Here is an 18,867-nt window from a genome sequence, read left to right as displayed (position 1 = left end):
AATCGAAGTTCTCCGTTTCTTTCCCTTCCATGTAATAGAGAACTCTGGTTGGTTCAATTTCTTATGCCTCATGTGTTATGCGTTATGCAAGAGTCTGTGCTCCCCGCTTAAGTCGCAAACGCAAAACGCAGTTCGCAGATCATTTGCGACAGCCAATATGGAGCGTTGATTTCAAAATGCAAGCTTCAGATTGGCTGTCGCGACAAACTTGCTATCAGCTTGTAACTAATGTAGAACCGGCTTAAAGAAAAACGAATATTAAAAATGTTATTTTAGACCGTATATATGAGAACATAACCAATGCCAAAGACATAGAGAATGGACTTCGCGATCCGTCTATCAAAATGGTCGATAGGGATAAGAGAGAGGGACCGTGGCAGACAGCCATTTCTATCTCTTTCTATTCAATGGTGTAATGGGAGAGAGAATGAGAGGGAGATTGGCCGTCTCCCACGGTCCCTCTCCTTCATTATTGTCGACAACATTTTACTATGTTTACACGGCACACTTTACGTCGAAATTATAACATCGATGTTATGAAACTGGCCAATCATAGCTGTTCCTCTGAAGAATGGAATGACTGTGATTGGTCAGTTTCATGACATCTATGTTATAACTTCGGCGTAAAGCGTGCCGTGTAAACGTAGTATTTGATACACTACTTAGGGTACGTTCGGGAAGACGCTATCAACACTATCAACGCAAACGCTACTAACACTGTTCATATAGCCAATAGCGCGATAGTGATAGTGAGTTCCATGAATGCTACTCATGCACTACCTCGGAGTAGAGCCCTATATATATAGCGTATTCGATTACTTACTCGACCCGACTCTGAGTCAACAGTCTGTTCTTTTTAACTGCATTTCTTACACAATTTAGCTCTTCTTTTGCAGCTAAACAGAACAGACTATTGACTCGGAGTCGGGTCGAGTCAGTAAATCGAATACGCTATAGAGAGAAGCGACATTGATGTCCGAGTTTATGATTGGTAGTTTGATATGTATTCTGATTGGGTATCCCCTCCAAAGTGAAGCAGCCATATTGTGACCGCAGCTGATTACATATATAGCTGCACAAGTGATTGCGACACATATGGCCGCCGCTGCAGTTGTATCTCACTTGTCAGCAAAAGGAACGTGCATTCAACTAAGTTATGACACAGAGAATCACTACATCCTTGTTATTCACATCGAAGTACAGAATTGGAGGTTGGAGTATGTTTACGTTGGGGTGATCCCGATTGACCACGGCTCGATTGGACACCACCAATCACAGCGACCAGTGCTTAGGAGCTTTGTAGTCTCAAGCGCTGAGTGGCTCGTGTCCAATTGATTTTAAAACATTGTTTTAAATTAAGCGAGCGGCAGGAATTAAGTTCAACACCTAATAATTACATTTCACGTTTATATATTTTTTATATAACATAAAATTTAAAAAATAATTGGTATTAACTCAAAATATTTATTTATAAGAACCCATCTATATATTAGATTTTCAGATATATTTAAATATTAGGTATAACAGATATATTTATTTATAAAATAAACAAATATTCTTGCAAACCCATGATTACCTGTTAATGCATATATCGTATGTATTAATTAAAACTTACTTTTTTAGAAAAGGTAAAAAAAGCTAAAAATACGTGCTTTTCGAATAAAACCTTAGTGATACGTTATGTATCTTTTTATTATTTCAATTCAAGTAATAACAGTTTTAATTCTCTTTCAAACAATGTTTCTTATTATTCCTCGAAAAATACATATGATATCATCTTGATATTTTTACTTCTTCAAAAATATTCTTATTGAAGGTCTTATTCCAACCCAAGGAATAGCGCGCGCGCACGCACGCACGCACGCACGCTCGCACACACAGCTTTAACTCTGTGTAAAAAATTATTATTCCTCGAAAAAACTATTAAAATTAAAAATTAAAACCCAAATGTACTACCGTCTTTACTACCCGAGTTAAATTCTATCAAAGTAAAAAGTAAAACCCCCAAGCGACATAATCTTTATTATTTGCTTAACTCTAATGATATCATTTGTATAAAAAATTTGATATCAACAACTAGCGCTAAGTTAAATTCCATAAAGTTTTATGCATTATTCATATAAAAAATTTCATATCAACAACTAGCGACAAGTTAAATTCCATACAAAATTAAATAAAGAATATAATCCAAGTAGTACTAGCTTTAATTTTTATACAATAAAACCTAAGTATATATCTTTGTATTCCCTGAAAAGATCTTCCAATTCTTTGATTCTTTCCTCTTGAAAAGAAATTATTATATCACAATTCATTCTAAGATATTTTCTCTTCATCAAAATAGTAGTTATTTAATTCTTCTTTAAAACATTATTATTACAAAATTGCGTTATCTTGTTCAATTTAAGATTTGACATTGTTGATATTAAATCTTTTATACAAATGATAGATATCATTAGAATTAAATAAATAATAAAGATAGTACCACTTGGGTTTGATTTTTTGATAGAATTTTAATTTGGTTAGTAAAGTCAGTAACGCATTTGGGTTTTAAGTTTTAATTTTTAATAATTTTTTTCGAGAATCAATATTCTACGGCTTAAAGCTTATTATACTTATTGTATTTTAGGCCCGATTGCACCAACATTATTTTAACTTTAGGAAAGACTTAAACAACTTTCTCTCCCCCCCCCCTTTTTAGAGAGAGAGAGAGAGAGAGAGAGAGAGAGAGAGAGAGAGAGAGAGAGAGAGAGAGAGAGAGAGAGAGAGAGAGAGATTGCAATCGGGCAATTAACCTTAGACAATTTCCAAAATTTCAGAAACCTCACGCGCGTGTGTAAAATAAATACGTCTAGATAAATTTACCTCACAGTTGTGAGTTGTACTATATATGTATAAATTATTTCCTTTTTATGAATATATCATATAATAACATTAACATTTAAAAATATATTAATATATATTTACTGGTTCATTATACTCTTTAACACATACATAGTATAAAGATTACAATTGTCACTTAAATATTATACATAGAATATATTTTCTTTTTGTCAAGACACATCATTAAAGTTTTACTTACATTCAAATGACAAATAATCGTAAGCGTTATCGTCTATTGACCAACTTGATGAAATATGTAATTAATATTGATAATCATTTTGATATAATTCATGTTAAATATACAGTTATTCAAATTAAAAAGGATAAGAAGATTGGTTTGCGTATAAACATTTAAAAAATTGTTAGACAATTTTCTTGGAATATTTCTCTGGTAAAATATTTTCCAATTTAGATATTATAATATAAATGACTTCTCAACACAATTATAAAATATCGCAGGGTTACCACAAACAAAATGATTTCTAGTGTTAACAAAAATTTTGTTTGTGTCAAAAAGACTTTTTGATTACTTCATGCTGATCATATTAGACTGGAGCCTAATTGTTTGAACAGAAATATATCGTTCATCCAATTACAGTTATCATTATCGCGTTGCATCTATTGATTCACGAGGCTATTATAAATGTTATAATAAACAACCTCAAATTGCACTTGTGTCTTTTTCACACGTAAAAAGGGCACAATTAACATTCGGAATGTGTTTAAGGCGATACTTTAACATTGGGAATTCCGGTTGTTTCTCTTTGCGTGAAACTCATCTCGGAAGTAATTCTCATATGCAATTAGGACCGTTTTCTCGCGAGTAAATAAATTCTACAGGCATGTAACATTCTTATAAAAAATTTAACTTAACTGGGAAGAACCGGCAGTGGTTTGCTTTTTTCCCGTTATTCAATTCAAAATTTATTAAATTATATATGTTCCACTAAAAAACATGGATAGATTGATACCCTCTGTATCTCTTTATTATCTCTCTTTATTTGCTAAATCTTCTTTCCCCTTTCTTCTCTCCTATTTTCTGCATTAACTTTTCCATGAATTATGTATATAAATATTCATTTGCATTTCTATACCACAATGATTATAAAGTCACATTTATGAAATATTGAAGCGGCAAAGCTCGCTAAAAAAGAAAGAGGAAGAAAACATTTTAAGGAGCTAAACTACAGCAGGAATTGGTTTTCCGTGCGGTCTTGTAAAACGCCTTCGACTGAGCGCTGAGTCCTTCCGATTTAGAGACTAGATCATCCAGCTTCTCTCCCCTTTGCAACACAGCTTCTAAGGTATTGTGCTGGTAAAAAGTATCACATTAAATTTGGAATATTTGTACAGTATTTGTATCTAAGGATAAGATCTAGTTTAATATGTGATTTAATTTGTTACTTGAAAATCCGAGTGAAAATCCAATAATTAATTTTATTTTCTAGAATTTTTTAGAACTTTATTTTCTAGGATTCGAATAATATTTATAAGAATTATCATGAAAAAATTGATAAAGGGCCATCCCTCTGTTCTGATCGGTACCGATTGATTGTGCGTGATCTCCTCTATTGAAAAAAATCCTTGCGTGATCGCAAACCTTTACGAGGTGCCAAAATACCGCTGTTAGTACTTTCAAGAAATCACGCTTAATAAAAATATTATTTATAATTTTGTAATAATATAACTTATTTTATATTACCGATTCCACACTTTATATATGGAGTGCGATAAATAATTTTTGTAACATTTTAAACGATTCTCGTACACGAGAATAAAAATTCCTGCCGCGGGCCTGCGCCCGCTGCGTATTCGGCCCTGATCAGGGGCTGGCTGCGGCGGCCAGTTTCAGCGTCGTCAGTACATAGCAGCTATTTCCAAGGCGCGACGTGTTCGTGTAGGTTTGTGCAAAATGTGTGTGTATTTGAGATTTAAAAATATGTAATATTATTATTAATACATTAAATCTTAAATACATTTTACAGTTTTATAAATTGCATACCGAACAGTCTTAAAGCGCATACTGAAGCTAAATGAAATGATACCGCAACGTTCCTGGATTTTCAGTTTGGGAGTGAAGCAGAGATTACCTCGATAAAGCGCACTCAGAGTCCCGAGCGCGCGCTATTACGAGGTTCCAGTGTGCACGCGCGCGCGCGCGTGTGTGTATATGTGTTGTGGGCCTGTGTACACAGGGTGATCCAGACCAACCGCAGGAGCTAACACGTACATATCCCTCATGAAAAAAATGAGTCGAAAATGTCAATAGCAAAATGTTGTATATCAATAGTTTTTAAACGGTGTCTTTGAAAATGTCCAACCATAGGATATGAAATTCGCGTCGTCAGTAGCGGTGCAACTAAACAGCCAGCCGCACGAACGCTATGACGGATACCGCTTGACGAACCTTCGCAATACTCGTTCGATACCGTGCGATATCCGTCAAAGCGTTCGCGCCGCGCGGCAGGCCGCTTAGTTGTACCGCTCCTGACGGCGCGAATTTCATGCCCTGTGATTGGATATTTTCAATTCACTTTTTCGTGAGGAATATGTACGTGCCGGATCCTGTGGTTGGTCTGAATCACTCTGTATATGTGTACGAACGGATATTCCAATCGATCAAATAAATCCTCTTAGAAATTCCTCAGCAAATAAAAGAGAAACAATGTAATTATTGATTCTTACCAAAATAATTTTGGTTTCATCTAGATCGTTCTGCATTTTTGTGAGCGCATCCGCGTCGACTGGATTCTGATACTTGGCTAGATACGTATTGATCTGTGGAAAGTCAGCGGTGACCTCTTTAAGCGCGGGCCATGTCGATGGTGGATATTTCACCGTAAACTCTTCCATCATTTTTGTAATTAGAGTATGAGCCACTCTCCTAGGGTATTCATGATCCGAGATGAGAACTGCAGCGAGATTGTCGGCTCGTACATAGACATGACACATGTATTCTAGAATCAAATACATGGAGGATAAAACATGATGATATTGTTTACAGTAATACAAAAAGTTTATTTAGAATTATAACTGTAATCCTATTTGATTACCTCCTTCTTTGACGCTCTGCCTGGCACAAGTCTGCGTTCTTTCTACAATGGTTTTACTGACAAAACACATGAACTCTTTAATACTATTCTTTTGAAAAAACGAGAACGACTCTACATCGTAAGCAGCTTTCAGCGTCGTTACTGACGGAGGACTTTTATATAGAACAGTCAGTGCATATAACTTTACCATTTTAAACTGCAAAAATAATAGATACAGTTAATAGATACAGTATTAGATAATAAACAAGTATGGAAAAATTACTTTATAAAAGTAATTAGTTACAAGTACATTTTTTATCTCAAAAAATAATTAGTTACTGTTACAAGTTATCGACTCTAAAAAATAACTCGTTACAGTTACCGTTCGACTGAAAAAATAACTTTTAATTACTTTTCAGTCACTTTTTTTTCATCAGAATTTTCAGCAGAACATCACAAATAACATTGATATCATTAAAACTGCGTTCAGAAACGTTACTCGAGTACCTCCGTGTATTGCTTTATCCTTATTGTTCATCTAAGATTAAACAAGGATGATACACGGGATCATTAGCATAACGCAACCTATAGGACAATCAAAGAAAAAGACTGGTTTACGTTTATATGTCCTACAATTTTATTCAAAAAAATAAGAAAATTATATGGCTAAGACGTTTTTCTAGAGATCCCAAGATCGAAAATCCTGCTCTTTTGTCTGGCTCCTTTTCATAGTTTATTTTCCGAAATTGAGTCAGTAATAAACATAATCAAGTCAGTAGTAAATGTATATTAGGTCAAATATATTTTCATATAATTTTTGAAATAAATTATATATGGAAGTTCTAAAGCGCAACAACTGTAGTAATTTGCTTCAGTATCCAATATTCTAACATTCTTCAAATCGAAACTATGGTTGTATTGCAATACATGTTCTGTTATAAACGAATGTCTAGACGAGTCAAGTTTTATATTGTTAATGTGCTCATTTATTCTGGTATTGAGTTTCCTCTTCGTCTGCCTCACATAAGAAACGTCGCAATTGTTACATTGAATCTTATAAACTGCATTATTATTGTCAGAATATACTTTTTTATCATTATGCGCTTTTATAAATTTGTTTAATTTGTTGATGCATCTGTAAAGTAAAACGAAAAATTAATGAGCATATTCAAAACTTTTTCCTCAAGATCCTGTAGAACAATGTCAGCCATAATGGGAGAGAGAGAACTCATTAATGTATCAACGTCTGTTTATATATAACGTGATTGAATTTAAAGTACATGGAAGATAATGTAAATTCAATTGTACATATAAATTCTGTCTTAGGAATCGACGTTTTTTGTATTGCCATCTTCTATTAATATCCTCAATGTCCAGATTTTGAGGGATATTGGTATATAATGACGTGGCATCCAAAGAAATTAATAACTTCGAATCATTGATTTTTTTTACCTAACAGTTGCTTGTACAAATCGAAACTAGGAGCTCTTCGACAATTGTCAGGCAGATTATTAGCAATAATTTTATGTAGAAATACAGCTAAACCATCTTATATAATTTGATATCAAGCTACAATAATAGTGTTACTGGAATTTCCTTCTCTTACTCATACTGACTGCCCTTTCTTGCTATTAACCGAAGAATTGGTTTGGATACATGACTCATCATTACATCACTTATAATTTAACAAATTTGACTAAATACAAAATGGTTGTTGCGTTATGCTATCTATTGTAACTCGAAAGTGAGATAATCCTCATAATATGTTAATCGGATATATGGGGTAATTATGTATTTTTACGACTGATGTGAGAGCTAAGTAAAGTTGAAACGTACCATTGAAACTTATCGTTGAAAATTATAGCTGTAAATAATAAACATTACATTGTTACCTAATTATAGCTCGTTCAATTTGTTGATCTGGGTGTTACTATTTATTAATCTGTTAAAATATGTACAAAATACAATTTAAAATACAAAAGTAATTTAAAAAGTACGAAACATATACCTGGGGTCATTTCATTACCCCAATGGAGTCAATAATTACAAAAGTAAGACACAAGTTCAAGTGTGATAGTGATCAATTGATAGATTGATCAATGTGTAACATCAGTCATTCTGATAAAGTAATGATTAAAGCTGACAAGGAGAGACTCACATAAGTATTTCACGGATTTTGATCAACTTTTGCATGGTTATTCTGAGACACCAAAAAATAATCTCCGTAAAGAAGTAAATTGCACCTCTACGTATTTATCGAGAAAATCGTGATTTTAGATCACGATGACGGATCGCTTTCAAACCTGGGGGAATCAATATAATAGATATTTAAAAAACAAGTAATTACACTTTTCTTAATGTTAATGACGTGTGTTTTAATGAAAATATGGTTAGTGTGATTGTGGCACGACACCAACGTTCATTCGGTGCATATGGTATGGTAGACAGTATGCTTCGCATGCTTCTATGACAACTACTACCTATCATTATGTGTATCATTTTGCCAGAGAGCATTGTGAATAAGTAATAAGAAATGAACCGTATGTACATTATAAATTAATTTTCCTAAAATATATACATAAAAATTACTCGTTTTTTAAATATATATCGATTTCCCCAGGTTTAAAAGCGATCTGTCGTAGTGATCTAAAATCGCGATTTTCTCGAAAAATATGCAGAGGTACAATTTACTGCTACAGGGATTATTTTTTGATGCCCAAGAATAATGCAAAAGCTGATTAAAATCCGTGAAATACTTATGTATCTTTCCTTGTGAGTCATTGTGATGATAGTGTTAGACAAAGAACAGTATTACAATAGACGTTTAAGTTCAGAAGTGATTAAGAAACAGACTAATGGCTTGAACTTACAAACTGATTTGGAATTTCTTGATCCCCAATCTAACGATATTCTTATTAAGTTACAGAATTCTGTTGCTTCTTGATCTTAGTATTATTACACTGTGTATAAATTTATTGATTATTTATTTATATATTTGTCTTTTTGTTTGATCTTAAAGTAGTAGGTCTTATTCTGTGTAGTAAGCGCTCAGATTTATTTTGTACATTACAGTTTCAACCGTTTCAACGTTCATAAGATATAGATACAATAATAATTTCACTGATTCGGTTTTCACGTAAGTTGATTTTATATATTTTACATAAGTCTGAGACACAATGATATTATATGTATATCTTTCTTATAATATAATTAATTATGATACATAATATCTGTTGTTACATAATTAATGACTACTATATTTATTATTTCTATAGTATGACACATAATTTATTAGAACATCACAATGATTCAGCTTGAATCATTATTTTATCAAAACAATTGGTGTGAAGTTGGATTCAAACTATGTATTGAAGAATGAGATTTAAGATTGAAAGATTGAAGTTTGACCAATCAGAACACAAGGAAAATTTCTTTGTCCTCATCGGTGAAATTTCAATCTTTAATCTTTAATCTTCTCAATCTTCAATGCATAGTCTGATTCCAGTCTTACACATTGGTTAATCTGCCAACTGACCACTAGGTCTGTTCAACTTGTTTACACTTTTTATACTCAGCGTTTTCTCTCTTTTCAGTGCCAAATATTATATATCTATCTCATTTTAAGTATAAAAAGTGTAAAAAAGTGTAAGCAAGTCAAACAGACCAATTGTCACATTTGAACTTGCATCTTACTAACTACGTTTTGTAATTGCTGACTCCATTGCAGTAACAAAACGATATGTTTCATACAATTATATTTTAAATTGTGGCAAACCAACTCTAATTTACGTATAATAATATCAATATACAAGAGTTTAATGTCTATTACAGTCAAAGCTGGATCTTAGATGCTTTTAAATAATTTTTATGTAAAGGATGCCAGATTGAGCATAAAATCCTAGCAAAAATCTAAAATCCAGCTTCGGTCATAATAGGCATTAAACTCTTACTTGTGCATTCTAATATTATATATACCATAATTTATAATGTATAATTTATTTAATTAATTAATGTTTTAGTATTGAGAAAGACAACATTGGTTAGAACGTATGCAGATTAATTTTGATGAATAAATAAATAACTTTGTGCACCAACAACTGCCTAGGCTCTTAATTGGCTTTTTTATCCCTCTTTAGTTGGGATTTATTCTCAAAGCCCTAGATATTTTTAAGTAATATTAATAAAAAATTTGTATCTGTTTTCTACGTATGAAAAGTAGTAAACAAATTTTGAAAATAGCTTAAAAACAATGTTACGTACGTCGATTTTTTTGAAGTATTTATATCGTAAGAGCTTGCAAGATCTTTGGTTATAGCGACGAATCCTAGTCGATCCTACCCAGTCCTACCGTTCGTCCGATTTGACTGTTAGCAGGACGCTTACTCGCTGTGATAATTCACTGGAGAATCATATTGTTTTTCTACGACATATACAATCACCACTAGCCCCTACATGGCCTGAGGTACGAAATACGAAACTGCCATATTGATCATGGGTGCGTTCCGTTTCTCGCATGATGCGCATAATGCGTCGTTTATCCTTGTTGCTCACCAAATGTGAAACAAGGATAATGGATGCATCATGCGCATCATGCGCGTTACGGAACGCACCTCATGTTGTACATACGTCGGGCACAGAATCTGTCAGAGATGCCAATTCTGTTACGGTTTACGACATCGCGACTAGCGTCATCGGTCGGCGGTCTGGCGCAACCGGTAGCACACACGCAAGCACAAGCTCGTGTACGTGTAAAGCTGGAAACACAATAGGCACAGGCAACAGGGAATAACGAGCCGTCCAATCAGAGCTCTGGGATATAATATCGAACTTATTCCCTGTTGCCTGTGCCTATTGTGTTTCCAGCTTTAACATTGAGCTCGCACCCTCGCACTTCTCTTTATATATGTCTGTGAACGGAAATCGTTCGGTAACGAGAATAGTATATTCAGTGATGTTTTTCTCACGCGTTAATTTATAGCAAGTAATATTCAATTTTCTTTCCGTTTAAAGTTGTGCTTGTAACAATAAAATGGCATCACTTGCTCGCGTTGGTTTCATCAAACTTGGATACAATAACCTTGCTAGGCAATTATGTAAGGTTAGTGTTGACACAGCGTTAACAGTTTTTATTTTTGACATCTAAATATGTTTTAGGAAACAAACATATTGGTAATTAATCATTAATACGAAATTCATAAAAGTCATTGTATCTCTCCATGAAATCATAAAGAAAGTAAATACTTGAAGAAATGAACATTAAGTCTACACTGATTCTTACAAGTAAAATTATCTTTCTGTAATTCGCTGAACTTAAACTTGGTATATATTTATAGTCTATAAAAATAATAGACACGTATTTTTTTATTAACAATCGTGCAGATTTAAAGGTGTAAATTACTCCTTATAGTGATAAGCACGAATACTTAATGCCTTGTATTTTATCTTACTATATTAGGGCCAATTCTGAATTTTGGAGAAAATGAGAGGTTTTCATGTTTTCTAAAAGCAAATCCAGTGTAAAAATTATAGAATTCAAAATAGCGGATTCAATATGGTGACCTGTTGAATATAAACTATGGCATTGTTTGTGTTTTATCTCTCGGGAGCTGGTTGGGATTGCTCTAAAAAACAAACCTAGCATACTTGAAATTGTATGTTTTTTTTAACAAGGAGAATCCAAAAAAATGGATTTGTTGTTTTTACGTTACTTCTCACCTATGTCAATTTTTTTATTTCTATGTTATATACTCTTTGCAGAAATGATATTCAAAGAAAAATTCTTGTATGCACAAAGATTTTGCAGGCCAAGCACAGTTTACGACTGCTTCATTAGTACATAATGCACAGATAGCTTCTCAATTTTTGAAATAATAATCTACTAGATTATCAAAATCGAGTGATTTCTCTCGTAAGTATCCACTCAAATAAATTTATAAACTGCAGAAAGGATAACACTGATTATTGAGTTATCCTTTCTGTGGTTTATAAATTTACTTAAATATTCATGGTACAAAAGTGGATACTTACAAGACAAATTACTTGATTTTGATACTGCAGCTAAGAATTCATTCATAGGTATTTTAGTATACTTTGAAATAGAAAACCATCTTGTCCTTATGCCGTTTAACGCTAACTCAATTGGTACATTGTGAATAATCACATCAAAAGAAACTAATTTATGTTGCAGTTCTATTTCCATGCCATTCAATTTTTTAACTAAAAGTTTTAATTAAAAGCTGTTCTCAATGTGTTCTCATTTTCAATTTTTTATCTCAACAATTTTATACTTCTTATCGATGTAAAAATCCCTTTTCAGTTTCCACGTCTCTCATTACGCTACCCATTGTACTTCGTTCTCTCATTTTAATGTATTATACTTAATACACTTAAAGTCATCCGTACTTTGTGTAGTATATTATAATCGTGAGAAAAATTATTCCATACAACACTGTCTTAAAGGATGTCCAAAGGACGTCTACATCATAAAGATGCCTTTAAGATGCCGCTCGGAAAACTGTGTTCTATGGGGCTTTTTAAATAGAGATACGTGAAATATTATTTTGATTTCACTTCTTTTTTTGTAACATTATCTTTGGTATCTTTTTTCTGCAAAATATACTTGACGGTCTTTTTTTTTACATTTTTAATTTCTCTCTCTTTTCTGGTAGATTTTAATTTATCCGAGTTCGCGCTTTAGAGCCCGAAGCTGGATCGAAATGAATTGAAATAAATTGATATCTGAGAGTACACATAAACTTGTTTCTGTTCATGAAATGGATAGAAAATAAAACAACGACTTGAAAATAAATTCTCTGTAATATTCTTTCAATATTCTTTCAATATTCTTTCAATTTTACGACAACATTTATAATTCCTTCTTTATAAATATAACAGTTTTTTATTCATATTTTTATATTAATTTCGATCGAAACAGGAATGTTCCTATTCAATACTATACTCTGATATAAATTCAGGACTTATATATTTTCGTCATAACTTTTTTTATTTAAACAAAAGTGTGTATTTTCACAATTTGAACTGTGATGTATTTACTGCTTATACAAATTAGGTTGAAAATTTTTTTAATTGAAGTGAATTCAAACGAGACTATTCTTGTTCATAATTTTGAACTGGGATGTGTTCATGGTTAACTTATATTTATGACATAAGTATTTTTAGACTCAAATGGATAGAAATACGAAATGTGCTATTCATCATGTTGAATTTGGATGATTCATGGTCATATTATATTATTTTTCGATTGAAATGTATTAAGATACGTAATAACTATTCATCATATTGAATTCATAAGTATTCATGGATTCAAATAGATTCGAAAAATCAGAAGCGCGAATTCGGAAATGTTGACATAAATTCATTTCTATCCATTTCAATTTATTCTCGTTTACCGGTCACTTTAACACTGACAAAAAAATGTGTAAATGTTATTAAAAAGTAAACGAAGTTGATCTTGACATTTTTAAAGCGGTTTTACTTATAAAAGAAACTTGTACATTATGTAATGATCCCCTCGAAGTTATGTAACTTTTGTGTAGGTACATATAACAATTTTTCGTATAACTCATAATTTATAAGTTTTTTGAGATGTACAAGTTAGGTGCCTCATCCTGTATATGAATATAAATTCTGTCAGAGTGAAATGTCACTGTACTTCTAATTTCTGTGGATACAGGTAGCAACTACCAGCAATGTGATGCAATTGGCCTTCATTACACAAAAAGCGAAACGAGTGAATCGCCGACGGCTCCAACCGTTTGATTATCTGCATAAGAAATATGGATATTGGTCGCAGTTGTTTGATCCGATGGTTGATCGTTGCGATGAGAATTCCAAGGTAATCGTCGTCGAGGGTCCGATTGCTGCAGGAAAATCCAAGGTGGCCGCAAAATTGGCAGAGGAATTTGAGATGGTCTATCTACCACCGCCGATCTTCGATGAATATTATATAAATGAGTATGGATACGATATACGTACACTGGATGACAGATTGTCTGTGGGCTCACAATCGTGTGACGTGCAGAAATTTCTGACAAATCCGTATCATCCCAATGTGCCCATGTTTCAATTTCATTATTTTCAACTTAAACTTGATCAGTACATCACTGCTCTACTCCATTTGCTCTCGACTGGCCAAGGAGTGGTGCTCAGCCGTTCTTTCTATACCGATTATGTATTCGCGAAAGCGATGACAAACGCTGGTTACATGCGTTCAGAGGTATTAAAATTTTACGACGATATCGTAAATATCGCCAAGTTACAGATGTTGAGGCCTCATTTAATCATTTATTTGGACATACCTGTGGATACAGTTATGGTAATTTCAATTAATACAGATGATATACGCGACTGCTTGCTTTTCCTCTTTCTCTATGTGTATTCAAAGAATATTTTGTCATTTTCTATCGTATTAATATTTGCAGGAAAAAATAAAAAAACGTGGCATACTATACGAAGTAAATTCGAAAGTTCTTACTTCAGAGTATCTCCAAGATATTGAAAATATATATAAATTGGATTATTTGAAAAATATTATATCACATTCTCATGTGTTAGTCTATGACTGGACAAACGAGGGAGATATTTCTTCTATAGCCGAGGATATTGAAATGCTTAATTTTGATTACGAGGATAAAACACCTAAAAAATTCTCTGATTGGAGATTCGAAAACGTTCAGGAACTTCGAACTAAAAGGAAATATTATGAAAATAGATATTTCTTACATTCTGACTATTGGAGAAATGAATATTCACTACCAGAATTGTACTACACAGCTGAAGAAATGGAAGAAAAGGATAAAGCAATGCAAATGGTACGTATGTATATAGGGTGTCTTAAAATTGACATCAGGAGACACGGTAGTGTCTCAGCACTAAGCCAAGCGCAACGACACTACTGTGGTTCCTATATGCGAGACCGTAAGTTGCGGGGATTGAGATTATTGGATCTTAATAACGGCTGAACCGATCAGGTTCTACATATACTCAACTAATAGCGACCACTCAAATTGTAATAAAAGTGCTTTTATTTTTTGTCTACGTACCCTACGAGTGGAGATATTGCGACGCAAAGTCCCGATGTGAAACTTACATCGGGATACATCATCGTTATTGTCATGTTCGTTATCGTCGTCCAGTCAGATGTACTGTTGCACGTTTCGGCGCGAAAGTGCGTTAGTGTATTGATGCAAGAGTAAGAAGCGCTAGCGGTGCATGGTAAACGAAATTATACGTATTTGTTAATAACCTTTGTTGATAACTCAGCTAGGAAATAATAATGAAAAGCGATTTATTCATCGTCGATCTCTATTTGTTTATAATTAATATTTAACAAAAAGAAATCGAATGGAAACGAAATTACACGCTGGCAATTGTTAACTAAGCTAGGAAATGATAATGAAAAAGTGATTTATTCAATCTAGATCTCCATTTGTTTATAACTTAATATTTATCAAAAGAAGATCGGAGGAAAATGAAATTATACACTGGTATTTGTTAACTAAGCTAGGAAATGATAATAAAAAGGTGATTCATTCTATTGATCTCTCTATTTGTTTATAAATTAAATATATATATATAACAAAAGGAGATCGAACGGAAACGAAATTATACACTATATTTGTTAACTAATTGTAAGATAGAATGAAGCAATGCATAAGCGCTTACGCGTTGCTTCATTCTATCTTAGTTACGTAATGAACAAAAAAAAATAGAATGAAGTTTACAGCGTGAGCACCCAAAGCGGGTGGACCCCATGTCCAGTGCTGCCAGCCCTACCGTTTTAATAGTAGATTTACGTTTTGACTTACCAACCTACTGCCTACTGTTTCAGCTAGGTTATTTAGTCTTTTCATCTGCTACTCTTTCTGGACTCATGCATACAAAAGAATACTTAAACGGTAAAAGTTGCTATACCTCTTGCCTATATTAGAAGAGCTATTTAAACTGCATTCTAACAATATGTATAAGAAAAATAAAGACTATGAAATGTTAACTGATTCTGAGACGAATCGATATTACAGTTGTATAAATATCTCCAAATTGACTGAATAAAAAATCCTTTTACAGGATTAAAGTAGTCGCAAAATTAGGAAGTGGTGCAGTGGACTTTATATTAAAATCGGAAAAAATTATGTAAGTTTTTAATTTCTTTTCTGTTTTAATATAAAATCCACTACACCACTTCCTAATTTTGCGTCTATTTGCGTTTTCTGTGGTTGAACTAGTGTATACTTTTAGAACTTAAAATGAGATAGATATATGTTCGATATTTGGCGAAAGCGAGAGTTCTAATGCAGTCTAGTGCAGAATAAAGAATAGACCTTTAGACATCTAATTAAGTGTACAGTCAACGCGATGCTATGAACACTTTAAAGCGTTTTTTGATTGATCAATTTGTAAAGTTCTTTCTTCTGATTGGTCTATTAAACACTTCAAAGCATTTGTAATAAGACTTTGGCCACAGTCTAAAACGGGAGGATCTCGATCATAGCTCGATTGGACATCATCAATCACAGCGACTGAGTGTCTAGGGGCTTTTCAATCTCAAACGCTATGAGTAGCTTATGTCCAATCAGGTGCCCCTTAAAAGATTGTTACATGTAATTATTGTGATCTCTTGTTACAGGTACCTGGATATATGTACGCTAAAGGATATAATTACAAGTTGGGAGATAAAAATATTTTGTGGAAAAAGGATCCTACTTTTTATTTAACAACTCTAAGACCTACTGCACGCGAAATAGATGTAGTGATTAAAGAAATGGAGAAACTCAAGGCCGCGTCGATGCAGTGAGAGCTAAAAAGTGATATATCTAGGAAAGAAATAGAGTTTGTAAATAACACAATCGAACAAAAAAATTGCGGCGAGCAGAGCCAGCATTTTTTAATGGATTCAAGGTTGCTGAATCCAAATCCACCAGCGAAAGATGCCCATCACGTCAGATTTTTCAGATAAATCGAATAATATGAGTAAAATATACCTTTTTTGCTATATTTACCATTTTTTTGTGTCCAAACGAAATTTTATTTTTCAATTAGCGTCACTCTAAAGAGCGAATCTTCACCTTTAAAACGAATTTTTATTTTTTACTGTGTGGTTTTTTTTCATCGAGTTGTGAACGTTTTCTGAAATGTCAAATGGTGGATCCAAATTAGCGGATTGAACCCGAAAAGTAGATTTGTATCAAAAAAGTATCTTATTCTTTCTAAAGGTCACTGAATCTGAAAAATTGTACAGAAATTCAAAATGGCGGATCTAATATGGCAGATCAAATGTTACTTTTAGCATTTTGGTCCTCCATAATGGATCTGCCATTTTTAATTTCTGTATTTTAAGTTTTTTTCAGATACGTTGTCAGCGACCTCTGGAGAGAGAGAGAAAGCCTAAGATACTTTTTTTGATACAAATCTGTCTACTTTCCAGATTTAATCCGCTAATTTTGATCCACGATTTGACATTTCAGAAAACGTTCATAACTCAATGAAAAAAAATCGCACAGTAAAAAATAAAAATTCTTTTTAAAGGTTAAGATTTGCTCTTTAAAGTGGCGTTAATGACATTTAAAAATAATATTAAGTAAGAATATTCAAGCCTTATAAGCTAGATCTTTAATGCTTAAATAATTTAATGTGAATTATTTAAGCATTAAAGATCTAGTTTCGACTGTTATAGGCTTGAATATTCTTATTTAGTATTTAATTACATTACGGTCTTAATAAAATCATTTATTATTGAAAAATAAAATTTCGTCGGGCCACAAAAAAATGATAAATATAGCGAAATACGCTGTTTTTGGCTCATATTAATCGATTTATCTCAAAAACCTAATGAGATGGGCATCTTTCGCTGACCGATTTGAATTTAGCGACCTTGAATGAATCTATTAAGAAATGTGGGTTATGGTTGCCATAGAAATAAAAGGTCAAATTTTATCGACCAGTGTAACAATTAAAGTAAAAATAAATTTTACTTTCATCCCTGGGAAATGTCTGCTTTCTTTGTTTTTACTGAATTAATTTCTTTCATGTTATGGGCCTTCTACAATAAGCGGCAAGTCAGAACGTCAGAAGTCTTAACTAGTCTTAACCAAGTCATTCAAGTTGGCTATTGGCCAACTTCACCGATTATGACTTAAGATCGCTTAGAACTTCTGACTTGCGGCTTATAGAAAGACTATTATATTTTGTAATATTGAGTAATTTTATTATATTTTATAATAATGAAATATTTTAGTTGATATAATTTTTAAATATAAATAAAGAGCCTAGTCTAATAAGCGATCCGTATTTAAGTAATGTATCAAATGTGGTCGACAAAATGAGAGAGAGAGAGGGACCGTGGGAGACGGCCAATCTCCCTCTCATTCTCTCTCCCATTACACCATTGAATGGAAAGAGATAGAAGTGACCGTCTGCCACGGTCCCTCTCTCTCATCCCTATCGACCATTTTGACACACGGATCGTGCAGTCCATTCTCTATGGCTTTGCGATGAACACATTAGGAGTTGTAAGTTTATTGGCTACCGCATCACACTTTGCTGCGCGGCAAGCGTTTCCGCATTCAGTGTGCAGAAGCCATTAGGGTACCATTCCATACAGCCCGTAAGCAGTGATGCACTGCTGTTGGCTCCCGGCAACACGGAAAAGTGTGATGGGCTGTGTGGGAATTAAGCGGGGAGCACAGACTCTTGCATAATGCATAAAACATGAGACATAAGAAATTGAACCAACCAGAGTTCTCTATTACATGGAAGGAAAAGAAACGGAGAACTTCGATTGGTATATATTCTTATGCATTACGTGTTATGCGTTATGCAAGAGTCTGTGCTCCCCGCTTTATTCTCACATGGGAATATTCATGCGCATGCGTAAACTGACGTCACAGTCACGTGTCGGCAGCTTTCACAGACGTATCTGAAACCGTTAAGGGCTTCA

General features: G+C 33.3%; 2 protein-coding genes across 2 annotated transcripts; one reads left to right on the top strand and one right to left on the bottom strand.

Moving 5' to 3' along the window:
* Nucleotides 1–3,250: 3,250 nt before the first annotated feature.
* Ykt6 (YKT6 v-SNARE homolog) lies at nt 3,251–10,409 on the bottom strand. The gene is made up of 4 exons (XM_018515914.1): nt 10,173–10,409; nt 5,934–6,129; nt 5,566–5,837; nt 3,251–4,192 (listed from the first exon to the last, which is right to left on the bottom strand). Exons 2-4 carry the CDS (start codon nt 6,121–6,123, stop codon nt 4,052–4,054), a joined length of 603 nt encoding a protein of 200 aa, XP_018371416.1. The 5' UTR covers nt 6,124–6,129; nt 10,173–10,409; the 3' UTR covers nt 3,251–4,051.
* Nucleotides 10,410–10,811: 402 nt separating this feature from the next.
* On the top strand, nt 10,812–17,499 carry ND-42 (NADH dehydrogenase (ubiquinone) subunit ND-42). Its single transcript, XM_018515911.1, has 4 exons — nt 10,812–11,010; nt 13,606–14,247; nt 14,354–14,743; nt 16,558–17,499. Exons 1-4 carry the CDS (start codon nt 10,942–10,944, stop codon nt 16,723–16,725), a joined length of 1,269 nt encoding a protein of 422 aa, XP_018371413.1. The 5' UTR covers nt 10,812–10,941; the 3' UTR covers nt 16,726–17,499.
* The last annotated feature ends 1,368 nt before the right edge of the window (nt 17,500–18,867 follow it).

The sequence above is a fragment of the Trachymyrmex cornetzi genome, unplaced genomic scaffold, assembly GCF_001594075.2.
Source record: "Trachymyrmex cornetzi isolate Tcor2-1 unplaced genomic scaffold, Tcor1.1 scaffold607, whole genome shotgun sequence".
NCBI lineage: Eukaryota > Metazoa > Arthropoda > Insecta > Hymenoptera > Formicidae > Trachymyrmex > Trachymyrmex cornetzi.
The sequence above is the reverse complement of the archived record's forward strand: the minus strand, read 5'-3'. Positions and strand labels throughout refer to the sequence as shown.